Below are 17,820 nucleotides of genomic sequence, written 5' to 3' on the forward strand. Positions count from 1 at the left end.
GAGCTAGACTTGATACAATCAAAATGTATTTTACCAATCATGAATAAGTCGGTCTAGAACAAATGTTCAATAATCAATCTCCCCTTTATGAGTTTAAAATTATCATCGATGCACATATTTAACTCCCTCGTGAAACAATTCAAAGATATTAATATCTACCTCTGAACATAAGTTCCCCCTCAATGTTATCATCTTAATTGTTGAGATTGATATTATATCACATACACCTAGGTGGCACCGCCTCTCGAAAGTCTATAATATGTAGAGTCTATAATATGGACAGTGTTATTTATAAATGATAACTTAATATTAATTCATGGTTGTTTTGGTAAATTATGGACTAAAAATCCAGAGGTTCCACAGATGGAAAATTTGATCTCAAAATCAAATGGATCATCGATTTCATTGTATTATTTTGATCCATTTTCACAAATCATTAACTGATGTATTTCACTTTGCGCCTCAATAAGTAATAAAAATAAATTTGATTACACTATTTATCCATGTTTGAATTTTCATAAGCCTTTGGCATGATCCATTCCTAACTTCTTAGGGATGACAAGTCAATTTTACTTGTGGTCTTAGTGAATATAGTATTTACTTCTACTAAAATGAAATTTAACTATAAGTATCTTTTAGTAAAATAATTTTTAAAAAGGATTTGCTATATTTTAATATTTTCATTGGCTCTAGTAGTACTCCCTGGACTCATTAAATGAGAACTGGTTCAGCTCTTTTCAAATAACTTTCATTTAGTTTTGATCCATCAGATTACCACACACTTTCTCAGGCTATAGATGGGATGTAAATTATACATTTCACATAGTTCCTATGTGTGGACCTAGTTCTGATACTTCCAACAGGATCTCCAAGAATATGCTCTCTACCACCAACTTCATCATTTCTGCAACATTCTAGGCTTCTTTGATCACTTCTACTAAATGCATTGTCTTCTTCTGTATCTGTAAGAACATCACTATTTTTAATTTAATTTCCTGTGATACTCTTGTCATCAATATCAAAATGATATCCAAACAAGCTAGGTAAGGTTTACTATTATCTGCATTCAAATATGATGTTTTCAGACGTTGTCAACTCACCTATGCTATGGGCCTCTAACTAGCTCGTGATGATTAATTCATTGCTTGGTACTCTTGTACTTTTTTATCACATATTGATAAATCATTATTTTCACATGAAATAATAGCATGTTAATGGCATTTAGTAATGACTCAATGAAGCATATTGTTTTATTGTTATCACATGGTTTACGTATACCAATTAAATGTGCTGTAACCCCTCCACATAACTATCCAAGATCAGAAATTCATGATTCAAATCTTATTTGAAATAATAACACGATTAGACCTGTACATTTAATGAACCAAAATGATCACTTCTCCAATGGTGTGTGTTAACAGGTTTTTATACTCTATGCCTTGGTAGAAATATATAATGATACATGGATCAACATAGTTCCATCCCATTCTTGTATTAAGCCTAATTCTTTAAGAGCTACTCTTCTCCACTCTCTCTTTGGCTCATGTATCTTAGGTTTGCCATGCAGACCAGTCCATTTAATGAACCTCAATATGTTGGATATTAGGATCATTATAAACTTAGAACTTAGTCTTGCTATGAAATGCTGGAGACACCACTTTATTTTTTATCTTATTGGTGTGGACCTTTGAGGTTAAAGTTAACCTTTTGGGTTAACACTAAGCCTTACTGAATCAAACTTCTTGGGGTCCTACTATCATAATTAGTACCTTACAGCTGTCTACCAGATTTCATCTCTGTTCTAACCAATGGGAGAAACTAAATTTTCACATTCTCCGTTATCCTACAGTAAGATGGAGCTACCATCTCTAGAACATTCATCCAGAATCATCGTCGCGATTTTGTGGGAAGAACCAAAATTATTTCAATTGAGACAATTGTCGCGAAGCGACAAGCAGCTCAAATTATTTAGAAGCAGTTAAAGGATTACAAGTACAATTCATTCATTGTTGAATTAGACAAGTTCTGAAAGAGATCAGCCAAAACAACAGTCGACATTCAAGGAGAAAAAAACACAGTAACACCCCCATTTTTTACCAGATCAGGTATGCGGCGACGCCCTGCCCAATACCGGATAATAATCCAATCTTCCGGTCCCAAGTCAGAGAAATATAGATTTTCAAATTCATGAGCAGATGAGAGTTGGGGCTTACTTAGACAATCCTCTCCAGCTCCTTGGCATAGCTCAGAGTCTGATTGATGAGCTGCAGAGAGGGTATCTCCTTGCGGGGAGCGGACTTCTTCGATCTCTGGAAGTACACTCTGCCGTTCCGGATCTCCCACTGCTTACGGTCCTGCATTGTTGCCATGTGTTGATCATACGGGGAACCCCGGCAACAATTAGACAATCATGCATATAAATAATGCGTATTAACGCGATGATCATGTTTAATGGTGGTCTCACCTTCAACAAGAAAAGTGCGAGTTGTTCATCCGAAGATAGCGTCAGAATCCTTTTTGCTTCTGCTGTTGATAGGCTGTCATAAGCCTTCTCGCTGCAACTGGCTATTTCGTCCCTGCAAAAAAATGGATTGTTATCTGGTAATGTGAGGAAGAGAGAAAAAGAGAGAGAAAGTGAGAAAGAGAGAGGGAAAGTGAGGGAGAGAAAGTGACAAAGAGAGGGGGAAAGTGAACGAGAGAGAGAAAGTGAGAAAGAGAGAGGGAAAGTGAGGGAGAGAAAGTGACAAAGAGAGGGGGAAAGTGAACGAGAGAGAGAAAGTGAGAAAGAGAGAGGGAAAGTGAGGGAGAGAAAGTGACAAAGAGAGGGGGAAAGTGAACGAGAGAGAGAAAGTGAGAAAGAGAGAGGGAAAGTGAGGGAGAGAAAGTGACAAAGAGAGGGGGAAAGTGAACGAGAGAGAGAAAGTGAGAAAGAGAGAGGGAAAGTGAGATAGAGAAAGTGAGAAAGAGAGAGCGAAAGCAAAAGAGAGAGAGAAGAAAGAGAGGGAAAGTGAGAAAGAGAGAGGGAGAGTGAGAAAGAGAGAGGGAAAGAGATAGAGAAAGTGGGAAAGCGAGATAGAGAAAGTGAGAAAGAGAGGGAAAGTGAGGGACAGAGAGAGAAAGTGAGAAAGAGAGCGGGAAAGAGATAGAGAAAGTGGGAAAGCGAGATAGAGAAAGTGAGAAAGAGAGGGAAAGTGAGAGACAGAGAGAGAAAGTGAGAAAGAGAGCGGGAAAGAGAGGTAGAGAAAGTGGGAAAGAGAGATAGAGAAAGTGAGAAAGATAGGGAAAGTGAGAGAGAGAGAGAAGAAAGAGAGGGAAAGTGAGAAAGAGAGAGGGAGAGTGAGAAAGAGAGAGGGAAAGAGATAGAGAAAGTGGGAAAGAGAGATAGAGAAAGTGAGAAAGAGATGGAAAGTGAGAGACAGAGAGAGAAAGTGAGAAAGAGAGCGGGAAAGAGAGGTAGAGAAAGTGGGAAAGAGAGATAGAGAAAGTGAGAAAGATAGGGAAAGTGAGAGAGAGAGAAAGAAAGTGAGAGGGAAAATGAGAGAGAGAAAGTGAGAAAGAGAGAGGGAAAGAGAGATAGAGAAAGTGAGAAAGAGAGGGAAAGAGAGAGGGAAAAAGAGAAAAACAGAGAATGTGATAGAAAAAGAGGGGGAAGTGAGAGAGAGAGAAAGTGAGAAACAGATTGAGAGAGTGAGAAGGTTAAAGAGAGAGTGAGTGAGAGAAAGCGAGAGAGAGTGAGAGTGAGAGAGAGAGAGAGCGAAAGCGAGAGAGTGAGAGAGATAAAGCGAGAGCGACAGAGAGAGCAAATGAGAGAGAGAGAAAGGGTGCGGGAGAGAGGAACCCCGTCCATGATGAAGAAAGCCTGATAGATAATGTGAAACGGAGAAACAGACATAATATATAGTAAAATTAATAATGTAACCGTGAGAGAGAGCGATAGGGGAAAAAGGCATAGATATAGAGAGAGAAAAAGGAAACCCGGCCATGATGACAGAAAGAGAGAATGTGGGATGGAGAAACAGAGACAACATATATTCAACCAGGGAGGAGAACCAAACCCCATTGAGTCATGAAATTCCTTTGAAATTAAAAGAAAAAAAATGTGGACACAATTAATAATGAAAAATACCTGACAGTCTTGGCAAGAAGATCCATGAAATAAACATAGCTCTCATGAGGAACCGCTTGCCTTGCAGTCAAGACCCGGTTGTACGCACCCTCCATGAATGACTGTTCGAGCTCCACAGCATACTTAATGCAAGGGTGCTCCAAGGCACGAGTCGGCAGCAGCTCAAGCTCTGTGTGGAACTCGGCGATTCTATTCTGGACGAGCAGCCTCAGAAGATTAAGTCCCAACACTGGGTACTCCTGCGGTGATGGGGGGATGATTCCTCTGTATCGATTGATTCGATGAAAAATAGTCAGAGCTTAGTCATCCCCACAAATATATCAATCAATAATACATCCCTTATAGGTTCAAAGAAGACAACCATAACATGAATATTCTTCAGAAATCAAGTTGTTCCTTTGAAATCAAGGTAAATTGAACAGCACAACCACAGTTACTGCAAGCTGATACGATCCTGTACCCCCACGGGTATCTTAGACATTTTAGTCCATTAGGGGCATCTTAGTCATATAATGCTTAGGGTAGATTGCTTGCTTTTATTATAAATATGTATAGCCCTCCTTTGAGGAGGGCAGTCGAGACTTATGGTAAGAGCTTAGTTATCCCCACAAATATATCAATCAATAATACATCCCTTATAGGTTCAAAGAAGACAACCATAACATGAATATTCTTCAGAAATCAAGTTTTTCTTTTGAAATCAAGGTAAATTGACCAGCACAACCAAAGTTACTGCAAGCAAACAATCTCATCGTTGACCTCCACCATAACTTTGTCAAAAGAACAATGATGAACAAGTTATTGTCCTCATCATTGTCTGTAAGTAAGACGATGATGATAATGATGGCGCTGACGACTTTGTCATTGTCATCTTAGTCGCAGATGAGCGATGATGATGCCTCTATCATCGACATCATCATCATCATCATCATCGCCCTGGACCAGATGAATGATGAGGATGATGCCAACTCTTCATCGTCACAGACTAATCTTATATGTAGGCAAACCCTATGCGCTGGTGTTTTTCCTTCATGGAGACAAAACAATGAGGTAAAACTTCTAACTTCAGATTCTAAGGTAGTGCTAATCATTTACAAAGTCGAGGTCTCCAAGGAATGGAGACAGTTATGATAATAAAGACGAATACAAACAACCATCGTTTGCTAAGTACCTCTATTTTGGCAAGCATTTTTTCTTGTAAATTGGCCAAAGAAAATAAAACATGGAAAATGGGAAGAGTAAGATTACACTGTATCGGTATAATAAGGCTTCAACTGAAAGAAATCTCTCTCAAAGGCATCCTGGTCTTCCTTTTTGACGCTCAAAAGAACAGCATGCTCGTAAATCTCTCCTGAAAATACCCCACAGGAATTCAGAATGAAACTTCTCAGCATTTCAGTCATGAAAAGATAGAGGCACTTTTTCTGATGGCAACAAAGACTCAAACTGAGAAAAGGGGAAGCGAAAACAACATATTTTACACCAGATTACGCAGTCCACTAAATTTCCAAATACTAAGTTTGTCAGTATCAAAACTCACAAAGAGTATCAAACAATGTACATAAATGATGGCTTACTGGCGATTGTCAACTCCTGTGTAGCGTTAGTTGAATCCTGAAATGATGGGGGAAGGCTAGGAAATTTGGACAGGAGTACCTACAAGGAAAAAAATTTCAATAAATCAACAAAAGGGTTTCAGATATTTCAGATTTAAATAAAAGAAAAGGCAACGAATACAAGTAAATTCATTCCTAAATCCCAAAGAAAAAATCTACCAACTTAATCAACAAGAAACCTATTGAGAAACGAATTAAGGATATACAAACATGCTGAAATCTTCTCAGCGCAAACCTCCAAAATTTCTCAATTGAAAAATGAATAATACAATAATATTAATAATGAGAATGCCACATAGCAACCACAATAATTGGCAACAATCCCGTCTTCTAAAACCTTCCCTATAATGAGGAGAAGTGATTTCAATAATCTCTTCAGACCAAACACATCCAGACGGCTGATTTGGACAATATTCCTAGCGTGACGAGCTACCTTTTCTCTCCTCTGTTACGGATAACAAAAAAAATCTCCCGCCCGATCCATAGCATTCCACCATCATCACGACACGCATTGCAAGCAAGAGCTTAGACAAATTCAAAAAAAAAAATTCGCCCATACTAAGGGCAACAATGCAAGTGCAAAAACTGAGATGCTCAATAAGAATAAATCAGCATTCGATTTAAAAAAAACGGTGGCATATCCGAGATACCTTGAGCTGAGCGAGCAACGAATCGCATGTCAAGTAATCGTTCCGCAAGAATGCAGCTTTGAACCGCCCGAACAACTGATCCACTTCCGTGAGCTTTGGATCCATCACGAACCCGAATTGCAGACTCAAACGATGAACTGCTTCTCCTCTCCCGCGATGGCGATGCCCTCCTCTGCTTGTTTCCCAAGCAAACAACGCAAATTCGAAATTTATACAGGTTCGCAAACGGATGACGAACCCTCTCAGATGACGACGGATGACGAATTGTTATTTATAGACGTGTTATTCAGGGAAGGGTTTTCGGTTGGTCTTTGCAATTTTTAGATTTCAATTCACACAAACCTTTTTAATTATAATATTTTACGTTAGAATATACAATAACTACAATTTTTAGATAAGAACATAACCTTTTTTGTTGATAAGATTCATATCTTTTTTGTTGTAAATGATTATAATTTTGAGTCTTTAATTATAATATTTTATGCTACCTTTTTAATTACAATTTTTAGATAAAAACATAACCTTTTGTTGTAAAGATCCATATCTTTTTTGTTGTAAATGATTGTAATTTCGTGCCTTTAATTATAATATTGTACTTTATAATTTTAGAAAAACATTTAGATAATAAAAAGTTAAATAATATAATAATATGATTAAATAATATAATACCGTCATCAGATAACCTCCAAACATTTATTTTTGATGATTTTTTGTTTGAAATGAACTTTTTAATAATTGAATCCACTACTCTATAAATAATAATTATTATAATTATGCAAAATTAATAATGTTTTGATTAATATTGTACATCCACAACTGATAACGTATCTGTGCCTCATTTATAAGTCTGTAGTTAACATTGCAAGTATTGATGTCCACCACTAAATAGATAATAACTAGTATATTTTGCAAACTTATTAACGTTCCTATTAATTTTAGACCTATAAATTTATGCCTAATTTTATACAATAATTATAATTAACGTTATAATTATTGACGTCCACTAGTATGTAGACAATAATTATTATATTATGCAAACTTAATAATGTTTGAATTAATATTTTACAGGTATTACTTTTTTACTTACCCATAGAACATTTGTACACAAATTTATAAGCTTGCAATTAGCATTATTAAGTTTGCATAATATTGCAAGCTTAATATGCACGTGGTTTACGAAGTAAAAGGTTTTCCGAAGGTGCGAGGGGCGTGAAGATGAAGATGAAGACGCAACAGAGCGAAGAAGCGACTTTAGGCACAAGTGAGCGGGAGCGATAAATGAGGTTCTGTTAAGAAACGGATAAGTGTAGAAGTAAATGTGCTTCCTTCTGACTTTTCAAAAGGGGAGTCTATGATTGCAATGCTGCTGAAAACAAGGCGCGACGAGCGTGAAGATGAAGACGAGCGGGAGCAGAAGTGAGGAATTTATGAGCAGAAGCAGGAGCAAAATAAAGTCAAAAATGGGCTTTCTGCCTCGGGAAAGCATAAACTGTGGGAACAACACCTTTGCTCCATACGGGGGAAATTGTCGGGTTCTTAGGCAACAACTATCAAAGGCGCGAGTGAGCTGGCGCGACAGAGCGTTTATGACTGTCAAAGAACGTTACGAAGTCAAAGAAACGTTCTGCAAGAACAAGGCGCGAATTTATGAGCGGCGCAATGGAGCGGAGTAAAGATTCAGATGAAGAAGGAACGACTCGACTCTTTTTGCTTTTTTTCTTCATGGAATGGAGACTTAGACCATATCAGATCATTCTTTACTCTGACTCCTGGCTCGCTTAGACTCAGGGCAGGGCTCTCTAAATTGCAATGTCGTTAGGTTCTGAGGCGCGACGCGCTACTTTAGGCACGAGTTTACGAGCGATTTATTTTCTTTCTTTGATTACTTTGTTAAAACATAAAACCGGCTCGTCCGTGCTTTTTTTCGGGGCGCTGTCTGTGACTCCGCATGGGAGAAGGGGGCTGAACTTCAAACTGGAGTGTTCAGAGCATTGCATTGTCTGAGGGAGTGGGGTGAGTAGGCAGCGCCTACCAAGCAAAGCTTTCGTTGAAAAGGTGGAGTGCTTTCATCAATCAAATGATGCATGTGGGCTGAGCCATTCCCATGGAACCGGTGAACATATTTCCTAGCAGCGAGGGAATCTGGGACAGAGGGCTCGTAGTACCCCTTCCTTCGGAACCTTTTCTCGCTTCGGTAGTTAATCACCTAAGGGGGGCAGGCTTCCATACCCATACCAAAACTATGTCAGGCAGACGGTGGACTCTTTTTTTAAGGAAGGGAAGAAGGGGCCTAAGCACGACATCCGCCGTACACTTGAGTGAGATTCTTGCAGAACCTTCGGAACCTGTTTTTCTAGACATACGGTTCCCGCGGAAGATCAAGTTGGTGAGCCATGTGATGGGAAACCTTCCCGCACGGTTCGGAGAGCACTGAAGACGAATGAGAGGTTAACCACGCGAGGGGAATTCTATGATATATATTTTACAATCATAACTTCTTACATTGCCATTCAGTATTCTCTAAAATATTTATAAGTTAGAAATTAAATACACAACAGAACTGTAGGTCAAATTTTAGATTTATGAAAAAGAAACATGAGTTTTTTAGGTAGGTTTCCCATCAATACAATTAGTCCATCTGCTTGAAGCAAGAAAAAGGTTAGACCTAATCAACCCTTGATTCCCTATCACTAGCTTCATCCTTATGCTTGGTACCATTGTTAACATCGTCTTTCACCTCACACCAACACTTCTATGTAATAAGTAACTCAATGCTCTCTGATGTCAACCTGGATGGCTTTTATTTGATGATGGAAAGATGAGGAAAGAAGAATCTCTTTGAGGAGTACTTGTTGTTGAGACCGACAAGAATTCATTCACAAAATATTTCTAATCCTGCACATGTTACCTTCCACCAATGCAATGGTTCTATCCCCCTGGTAGGAGGTGAGTTAAATATGTACCTAGCTTATGTATGGTATCAATGGTGGCAATATGCTCGCTATTTGGCAACAACTCATCCAATGTTTCTATTAAAAAATTATAGGTGTCCAAGCTGGGTGAAAACATCTAGAATGAAATGTATGATCCATGCACTGATCATTTGTGATCTCAATCAATAGTAATAAATTATGCAAATACAATATGATTTCATCCCTCAACTCATGGTTAATTTACTATAGCTTCATGGAGGGACAAATAAGTGAAATAGTGCTGAAGGCCTAACTCATCACTTTACAAGCATTATGCACAAATGTATTTTGTTGTGTCAATATGGCAATATTGACTTGAAACATTGGTGCATTGTAGTAACTATCTCCTCAAGCCAAAGTATGGCATTCTGAGTGTAAATCAACCAAAGTAGGTAAATGCGTTATGTTGTTCTCTTTCATTCACCCAATAGTATTGTTATCATTTATAATGACCCTCTCTAATGGTGCGTCTCCCACTCATAGGCAGCGCAATCTAGCTTGAACTACAAGATCAATGATGTGTGCCGTATAGGGCATGTGTCTTTGTACTAAATCTGATGGATTCACAGACTTCAAATCTGATGGATATTATGTGGCCATCAAGCCAATCACACTACCATGTTTTATTGAAATTCATTGAATGAAATATTTCTTCATTATTGTTTCTTCATGATATTTATAATGAAGTCCTTGAACATGTGGAATGGCCTAAAGAATTATGATGACATCATAATACAGTGATCACTAGTTTTCCTGTTCTAAATATTCACATTTGATAGATATTTGATTATGTGGATAAAATAGCACATCTGATCCTACTTACATGATAAGTATGCTTGATCGTATGGCCTTTAGTGTGGATACACTAAGCCATATGGTGGGTGCTCTTTGGAGAAAGAGTTTTCTCAACTGATCTGTGTTAATCCCTAAATGGTAATACACCTAAATTTAAATTGAGTTGATTCATGTCATGGTTGTATAAATGATCTGTTGACCTGAGACACTCAATATATTTTGTGGATGGATCACTATGTTTTAACTATGGCTTACGAGTACCTAACCATGAGATTCAAACAAGTCTTAGCTCAAATATTGTAAGAAGCATACAAAGGTGAATGATTCATCAATATGAGATCATCCACCCTTGGTATAAGAGTAGATTGAGTCATGTAAGATGATGCAGTGAAATCCCTAGCCAGGGAGTGCGCGACCTCTCGTCTAACTATTGTATCCTCTACACATCTCCTCGATGATATCTAATGATGGCACGAGGACTGTTTATACTCCATGCATCACCACCTCTACTGGACATGAGCATGCTATGGGCGCCCATGACCTTCTCTGAGAGCTTTTTCCGGTATTGCATTTGTATCTTTTCCTTTTTTGCATCATGGGTGTGGGCGAGAAGGGTCCAGGTGTAATTGGGACATTTACGCCCTCTTCACACCTATGAACGCTTATAAACACTTCACTTAATATAGAAAACCTCCCTAGGTGGTGTCCAGGCACGACTAGATCAGCCTACGGGCATAACCCCTGGGTTGGCCACACCAGGCACTGTATTTTTTGCAAATAAAAAAATCCCTGGCCAGGTTAGTGAGAATATTGGAGATGACATTCTCTAATGGTCAATGTTTGGCATTAATATTAATCAAATGAAGGATTAGGGTTTGATTATTTAGGAGTCTCTTCCAGATGAAGCATAATACATATAAATTAATCAATGATAGTAAAGGTTCCACGAGAGAGTAACTCTTGAAGCACTAGGTGTAACTTGGCACCTTACTAGCAGGAAACTTAACCTATCGATTAGGTTAAATCAATCCTTAGCTAATTAATCTATAGGTTAATATAATTACTCAAAGTTAGGCTAATAATTGTTACTAGGTGATGTAGCCCAAAAGCCCATTTTCTGAGGCCCATTAGCAAGTTGTGGCCCAAGAAGGAGATTCTTCTAGAACTGACATAATCTGCAAAAATATACCTAGAGCCCCTCAAAATCCTCTGACAGGATTTTCTCTGACAAGATCTTCTGACAGGATTATCTCTGACAGGATTTCCTCTGACAAGATCTTCTGACAAGATTATCTCTAACAAGATCTTCTGACAGAATCCTCTGCCAGATTCTTCTTTTGCCAGGATCTCTGCTCTAACTTGCCAGATCTGCATATCTTCTGTTTTGTCACATCAGGATCTTCTTGAGCCACACAAATATCTCCTGACAGCTTCTACAGGCCCCAGAATCTGTAGGATATCTCTGCTCAGGCTTGACAAGCTGCTTATCCTCTATTTTAGCTTGTCATATTTGTTTTTCTCAATGTTTTGACTTGTCTTGTCATGGGCACAGTCATTATGGATGACCCTACACTTCTTGTGGCCTATATAAGGCCCCCCATGTACCCTGACTGAGGATTATTGAAATCTATTATCTTGTTGAAACTGTTGTTTCTCCCCTCTGAGTATTCTGTTTGTTAGAGAGTGCTTGTGTGCTTGTGGATTCATGTGCAACCCCTTGTGGACTCAAGGGTTGGAGAAGCTAGTTTTGTGGATTCAGGACTTGGCTCCTTCCAGTAGAGCAAGGCTTGTGGATTCAAGTCGTGTTCCTACATCGTTCCTGTGCTAAGGCTGCGTCACGAGGCCACTAAAGTTATTAACTTTAATAATACATGGGCCTAGAAAGCCACACAAATAAAATATTGAGGCATTGGTAAATATACTTTGAATTAATTGGTTTTTATGAAAAATATTAAGTAAACTATAAGTAAAAGAGAGTCTTCATGGTGAGAAGATCTACAAGAGCTTCAAGAAGAGTTAGAGAAGAAAGTGGAGATCTAAGAGCAACTTGATTGCATGGATACTTCTAGAGGCCGAACATGTAAACAACTTTAGAATAATTTTCAATGGATCAAGTTAAGGGAGGAAAAAGTTCCCACAATGTAAATATGATGCAAGATATTTTAGAGATTGATTTGTCATCGAGCATAGCTTCTGTTGCAGTGAAAAGAATTTCTACCCTTAAATCAAGGCACTCAAACCAAAAAATATTCTTCTAGAATACTCATCATTATTATGTTTATTGACGTATTGTTGGTGTTCACTCCACATTTCTGGATAAAATTAAGTCATAACGATAAACATGAGTGTGAGTATATTTCAAATTTTGGAGGAGTTTGAGTTGAAGTCAAGATTTGAGAAAAATCTATGATTCATAATAAACTCATGCAAATCTTGACTTCAACTCAAACTCCTCCAAAATTTGAAATATACTCACACTCATGTTTTTGTCAATGTGAGGGCCCTTCAACTAGCGTATGAAGAGAACACTCTTGTGTAGTTTACGCTATGTGTCTAATCGAACACTCGGGTCATTGGGAGCCTGGTCGTTACTCGATTCCTTTTCGTGTCGTCATCTGGGTTACGGCTCGGATTACTTGGTCTCCAGACATAATTCTCGTTAAGTTTTCTCAAATCAAACACATCATTCCACTGTCTTAATCTCACATTTAGTGATTGTTCTACTGTGACGTAACACGATTGATGAATCCGTCGAGTCATTTTACATCAAGAATCATTCTCTCCATAGATGGGCACTTCTGCTGTGAGATCTATAAAATGGATGGCAAAACTTTTTTCCTCTTTGGGAACCTTGCAGAAGAGGTGTATATGATACAACCCAATGGTTATACATCAAAGGAGTTTTCAGTTAGGGTTTGAAAACTACAAATATCTAATTATAAATAAAATAATATTTGGGAATCTGGAATTTCATATTTGATAAGGCCATAAAATCTTATGAATTCATTAAGAACGAATATGAACCATGTGTTTACAAGAAGACTAGTGGGAGCACAACTTTTGCAATTTTTTATGTGGATGAGAGTCTATCCATTAGGAATGATGTAGGGATGTTTTAATCAGTTAAGGAATGATTGTGCAAGAACTTGTCCATGAAATATTTTGGAGAAGCAACCTAGGTATTGGAAATATGTATCTATTGAGATAGATCTAGGAGGATGCCAGGATCATCACAATACATGTACATGGACACCAGTGTCAAAAGGTTCGATATGGAGAACTCCAAGTGAGGTCTCATACCAATGATACATGGAGTTCAAGTATCAAAAGAGCACTTAGTTAAGATTCCTGAATATAGAATGATGATGGCAAAGTTCCATATGCATAGGTTATCAGATCTTCATGTATGAAATGCTATGTACCTAGGCCTGATCATGGATTCCTCTAAGTGTCGCAAGGGGATTTCTGGCCGACCTAGAAAATGAACAGTGGTAGCGGTGAAATGCATCCTTTAGGAGTTGAGAAGGACTATGGAATTATTTCTAATTTATGCAGGAGAGGAGCTGGAGCTTTAGGGTTATATCGACTCAAGTTTCTAGTCAAACCCCAATGATAGCATATCTATATCTATATTCATGATCATATTGAACGGATGTGTGGCATCTTGAAAAAGTTCCAAAAAAAGCACTTGTGGCATTGAATACAAAAGATGAATACATTGTGGCAGCCAAAGTTGCCAAGGTAGTATGGTTGAGGAAATTTTATCATTGAGCTTGGTATTTTTCCTTTCATTTTGTATCCTATTCTATTGTTGTGTGAGAACAATGGTACACCATCAAAAGAGAGAGAACCATCGTTTTACTAGAACTCAAAGCACATTATGAGGCAATTTCATTGTATTAGGGAGATCATTGCCTGAAGAGATATTGTGATCGAAAGTATTACATCAACAAATAACATGTCAGACTCATTAATGAAGCCTCTGATAATCATAAATAGCATATTATTATTATTATTAATTTAGTGCATCTTATGAGCATAGTTTCATTGAAATGATCATAAATGCATGTTATTAATGCTCAAAATGATATATTGTGCTTTCACAAGTTTCTAAATTTTCTTCATTTTATGGAACTTATAAATAATTTTATAACATTAATTTCATGAATAAAATAATTTTTATGTCACAAAATATTATATTTATATTAATTTAAATATTTCAAGGAGCTTATTATATTTTAAAAACATATATTGATTTATTGGATTTTTAGTATTTTATGGAATTTTCTAATGTTGAATTATAAAGAAAATAATTTTTATGTCAGGAAATATAAAATTTGAATTTATTTAAATAATTTCAATGAAAATTTGACTTTTCCACTTCAAGCATTGCATGCCATGCTTGGAAATTCCTCACGGAAATGGGAGGACAAAGAAACTTAGATGGCTCATATGGCTCACAAATCCAACGATGATGTAGAACGATCCAGAAGAAGTTTTGTGCTGAAATTTTGAGGGTAGTTCCATATTTCCCTTATATATCATCCACCATATTAGATCTATATCTTGTAAAATAAGACCATTGGGTTTTGCTATTTGTCAAACTTGCATCAGCGCTCTCTCCTCTCCAGCTGCTCTCTGCCCTCAAGCTCTATCGGCTTGGGCTTTGGCAAAAAACTCACTTAATTCTATTGAACGGGATTGGCCTTTAAAAAGGCCATACAGAGTGAGAGGGTGGGCCCCATGTCACTTAAACGAAATGGGCCACTTATATCATGTGCCCCATTAGTACATTAAGAAGAAAATATAAAGGAAAACAAAGGAAAAGAAAAGAAGAAAATAAAAGGCTGTCTAACACCCCCCCGCAAGTTGGGCGTGAATGTTGATCATGCCCAACTTGGAGATGAGTCTCTAGAATTGGGGATCAGGAAGGCCTTTGGTGAAGATGTCAGCAACTTTCTCCAATGACCTCACATACTGGAGTGTGATAACTCCTCCATCAATTTTTCTTTAATAAAATGCCGATGAATCTCAATCTGCTTTGTCCTATCATGCTGAACCGGATTTTGAGCAATTGCAATGGCTGATTGATTATCACAGCACAGTTTAATATCCCCTTGGGAGAATAAACTAAGGTCTTCCATGATGCCTTTGATCCAAAGTGCTTCACATTTACCATGTGCTAAGGCTCTGAACTCTGCTTCTGCACTTGAGAGAGCAACTACTTTCTGCTTCTTACTTCGCCATGTCATCAGATAGTTCCCAATAAAAGTACAATAGCTAGAGGTGGATCTTCTGTCTGTTATTGAACCAGCAAAGTCAGAATCAGAATAAATCTTTATTGACACATCTTCATCTCTTGTGAACAATATACCTAGTCCCACTGTAGCCTTAAGGTAGTGCAATACACTGTTTGCTGCCTAGAGGTGAGCTTCACATGGATTATTCATAAACTGGCTCAAAGTACTAACAGCATACGAAATATCTGGCCAGGTATGATTTAGATTGATGAGTTTTCCGATCAACCTCTGAAACGAGTATTTATTTACTGGAGGGCTATCGTTCTCCTTACCCATTTTAACATTGATGTCAACTGGTGTTCCCGAAGGACTGCTGTCCAGTTTTCCTGTCTCATGGAGTAGATCCAGAATGTACTTATGCTGTGAAATGAAAATTCCTCTTTTTGAGTATGCAACCTGTATACCCAGGAAATATGTCAAGGCCCCCAATGCTTTAATATCAAACTTCTCAGAAAGTTGATGGCTAAGTTGTTGAATTTCTTCCTCATTATTTCCTGTGACAATTATATCATCCACATAGACACTAAGAATTGCCATAGAGCCAGATGGACTATGCTTGATAAACAGTGTATGATCACCGTTACTCTGCTGATATCCCAAACTTCTCATGACTACGGAGAAATTTCCAAACCAGGCCCTTGGCGACTATTTCAGGCCATAAAGTGCCTTCCACAATTTACACACCACATTTGGTCTATCTGCTAGTTGGTATCTAGGAGGAGTAGTCATATACACTTACTCCTCTAAATTACCTTGCAGAAAAGTATTTATAACATCATATCAGAGCAAATTCCATCCCAACTTTGCAGCTAGAGCAATCAAGATTCTGACAGCATTGAACTTGGCTACATGTGCAAAAGTTTCGAAGTAATCGATGCCATATGATTGAGTATAACCCTTGGCAACCAGCCTTGCCTTGTATCTCTCTAGAGTCCCATCAGCATTGAACTTTGGTGTATGTATCCACCTACACCCAATAACTTTTCGTCCTAGAGGTAAGAAATTTGAGTCCCAAGTATGATTTTCTTTAATGCCTCCATCTCCTCATCCATGACAGTCTTCCACTCTCTACTTTTCAGAGCCTCTTCAACATTTTTGGGAATAGATATTCCTCTGAGAGCACATAAGAATGCTTGGTATTGTGGGCTTAGTCTGGTGTAAGAGACATAATTCTCCAATGGATATCTGGGTTTGTTTCGACAGCTCCTCGTACCCTTTCTCAATACAATTGGCCATCCCAGGTCTTCCTCTTCTTGGTCAACAAATGGATCAGTTCCAGAAATATCCTCAGGTTGTTCAATACGTAGTTCTTCATCGCCTACTGGAACATCGTTGGCTTCTCCTAACTGGGCACAATCGGTTCTTTGAATGTCTCCTGAATCTCCGCCGTTTGTTCTGAGGCCAGTGGCAACATTTCATCACATCTTGGACCCTCTGACTCCGATTGACCAACTTCATGTGGAATGGCCTCTCCAACACTTAGAATTCCTGTCGGTAGAGTTACGAACTGGAAGTCTTGCTGCATTATCTCAAAAGATTCTCCTGTGTCCTCCTAATGGGCAAAGAACATCTACTTTTCATTAAATGTCACATCTGCTGTGACGAAAAATATTCTGGAACCAGGGTGATAGCACCTATAACCCTTTTGAGTATTAGAGTACCCAATAAACACACACTTGGTCGCCATCGTATCAAGCTTTCCTGCATACATGTTAACATACACAACACACCCAAATATCCTGGACATCAACCCAAACCTCAATGTCACGTGAGGATAGATTGAGGACATAAGGTCAATGGGACTCTTGTATCCAATTACCTTTGTCGGAGTTCTATTAATGAGATAGATTACAGTTGATACTGCCTCTCCCCAGTATGACTTGGGCATATTTGCATGAAAGAGTAGAGACCTAGCTGTTGCAAGTATATGTACGATTCTCCTTTCGGCTAGCCCATTCTGTTGCAGGGTGTTGACACATGAAGATTAATGAAGAATACCTCTCTGGCCACAATAGGTATTAACTGTGAAATTGAAGTACTCCCTAGCATTATCTGATCAGAATCGTTTAATCCTCGTACCGAATTGATTATTCATTAGCTCACAAAATTGAACAATCACAGACGATACTTCTACCTTCAACTTCAACAAATATAGCCACGTTAACCTGGAGTAGTCATCCACAAAAATCACAAACCATTTACGCCCAGAAAGACTAGTTAATGGGCATGGGCCCCACACGTCGTTATGAATGCAATCAAATGGAGTTGAACTCCTTTCATTTAGACATTTGTAAGGTACCCTTCGGTGCTTAGCCAGTTGGCAAACATCATAAACAGAGTACTAATATCAACACCTTCAAA

General features: G+C 38.1%; 1 protein-coding gene across 2 annotated transcripts; it reads right to left on the bottom strand.

Annotated features, from left to right (window-relative positions):
* Positions 1–1,919: 1,919 nt before the first annotated feature.
* RPN12A (regulatory particle non-ATPase 12A) lies at positions 1,920–6,571 on the bottom strand. Of its 2 annotated transcripts, none has more exons than XM_078582016.1 (7): positions 6,393–6,571; positions 5,704–5,782; positions 5,375–5,477; positions 4,127–4,390; positions 2,465–2,576; positions 2,214–2,354; positions 1,920–2,120 (listed from the first exon to the last, which is right to left on the bottom strand). In XM_078582016.1, exons 1-6 carry the CDS (start codon positions 6,495–6,497, stop codon positions 2,214–2,216), a joined length of 804 nt encoding a protein of 267 aa, XP_078438142.1. In that variant the 5' UTR covers positions 6,498–6,571; the 3' UTR covers positions 1,920–2,120. The 2 variants fall into 2 exon arrangements, with proteins under 2 accessions (XP_078438142.1, XP_078438141.1); XM_078582015.1 differs by having other exon boundaries at positions 1,920–2,147.
* Between the last annotated feature and the right edge of the window lie 11,249 nt (positions 6,572–17,820).

This window comes from Wolffia australiana, chromosome 10 (genome assembly GCF_029677425.1).
Source record: "Wolffia australiana isolate 7733 chromosome 10, ASM2967742v1".
Lineage (NCBI taxonomy): Eukaryota > Viridiplantae > Streptophyta > Magnoliopsida > Alismatales > Araceae > Wolffia > Wolffia australiana.

Coding starts and splice junctions, on each gene's coding strand:
- RPN12A (XM_078582016.1), bottom strand. CDS start 6,497: ATGGATCCAAAGCTCACGGAAGTGGATCAGTTGTTCGGGCGGTTCAAA. Junction 5,478..5,703: donor ACAGGAGTTGACAATCGCCA/GTAAGCCATCAT, acceptor GGGTATTTTCAG/GAGAGATTTACGAGCATGCT. Junction 2,355..2,464: donor TCGCACTTTTCTTGTTGAAG/GTGAGACCACCA, acceptor GCAACAATGCAG/GACCGTAAGCAGTGGGAGAT.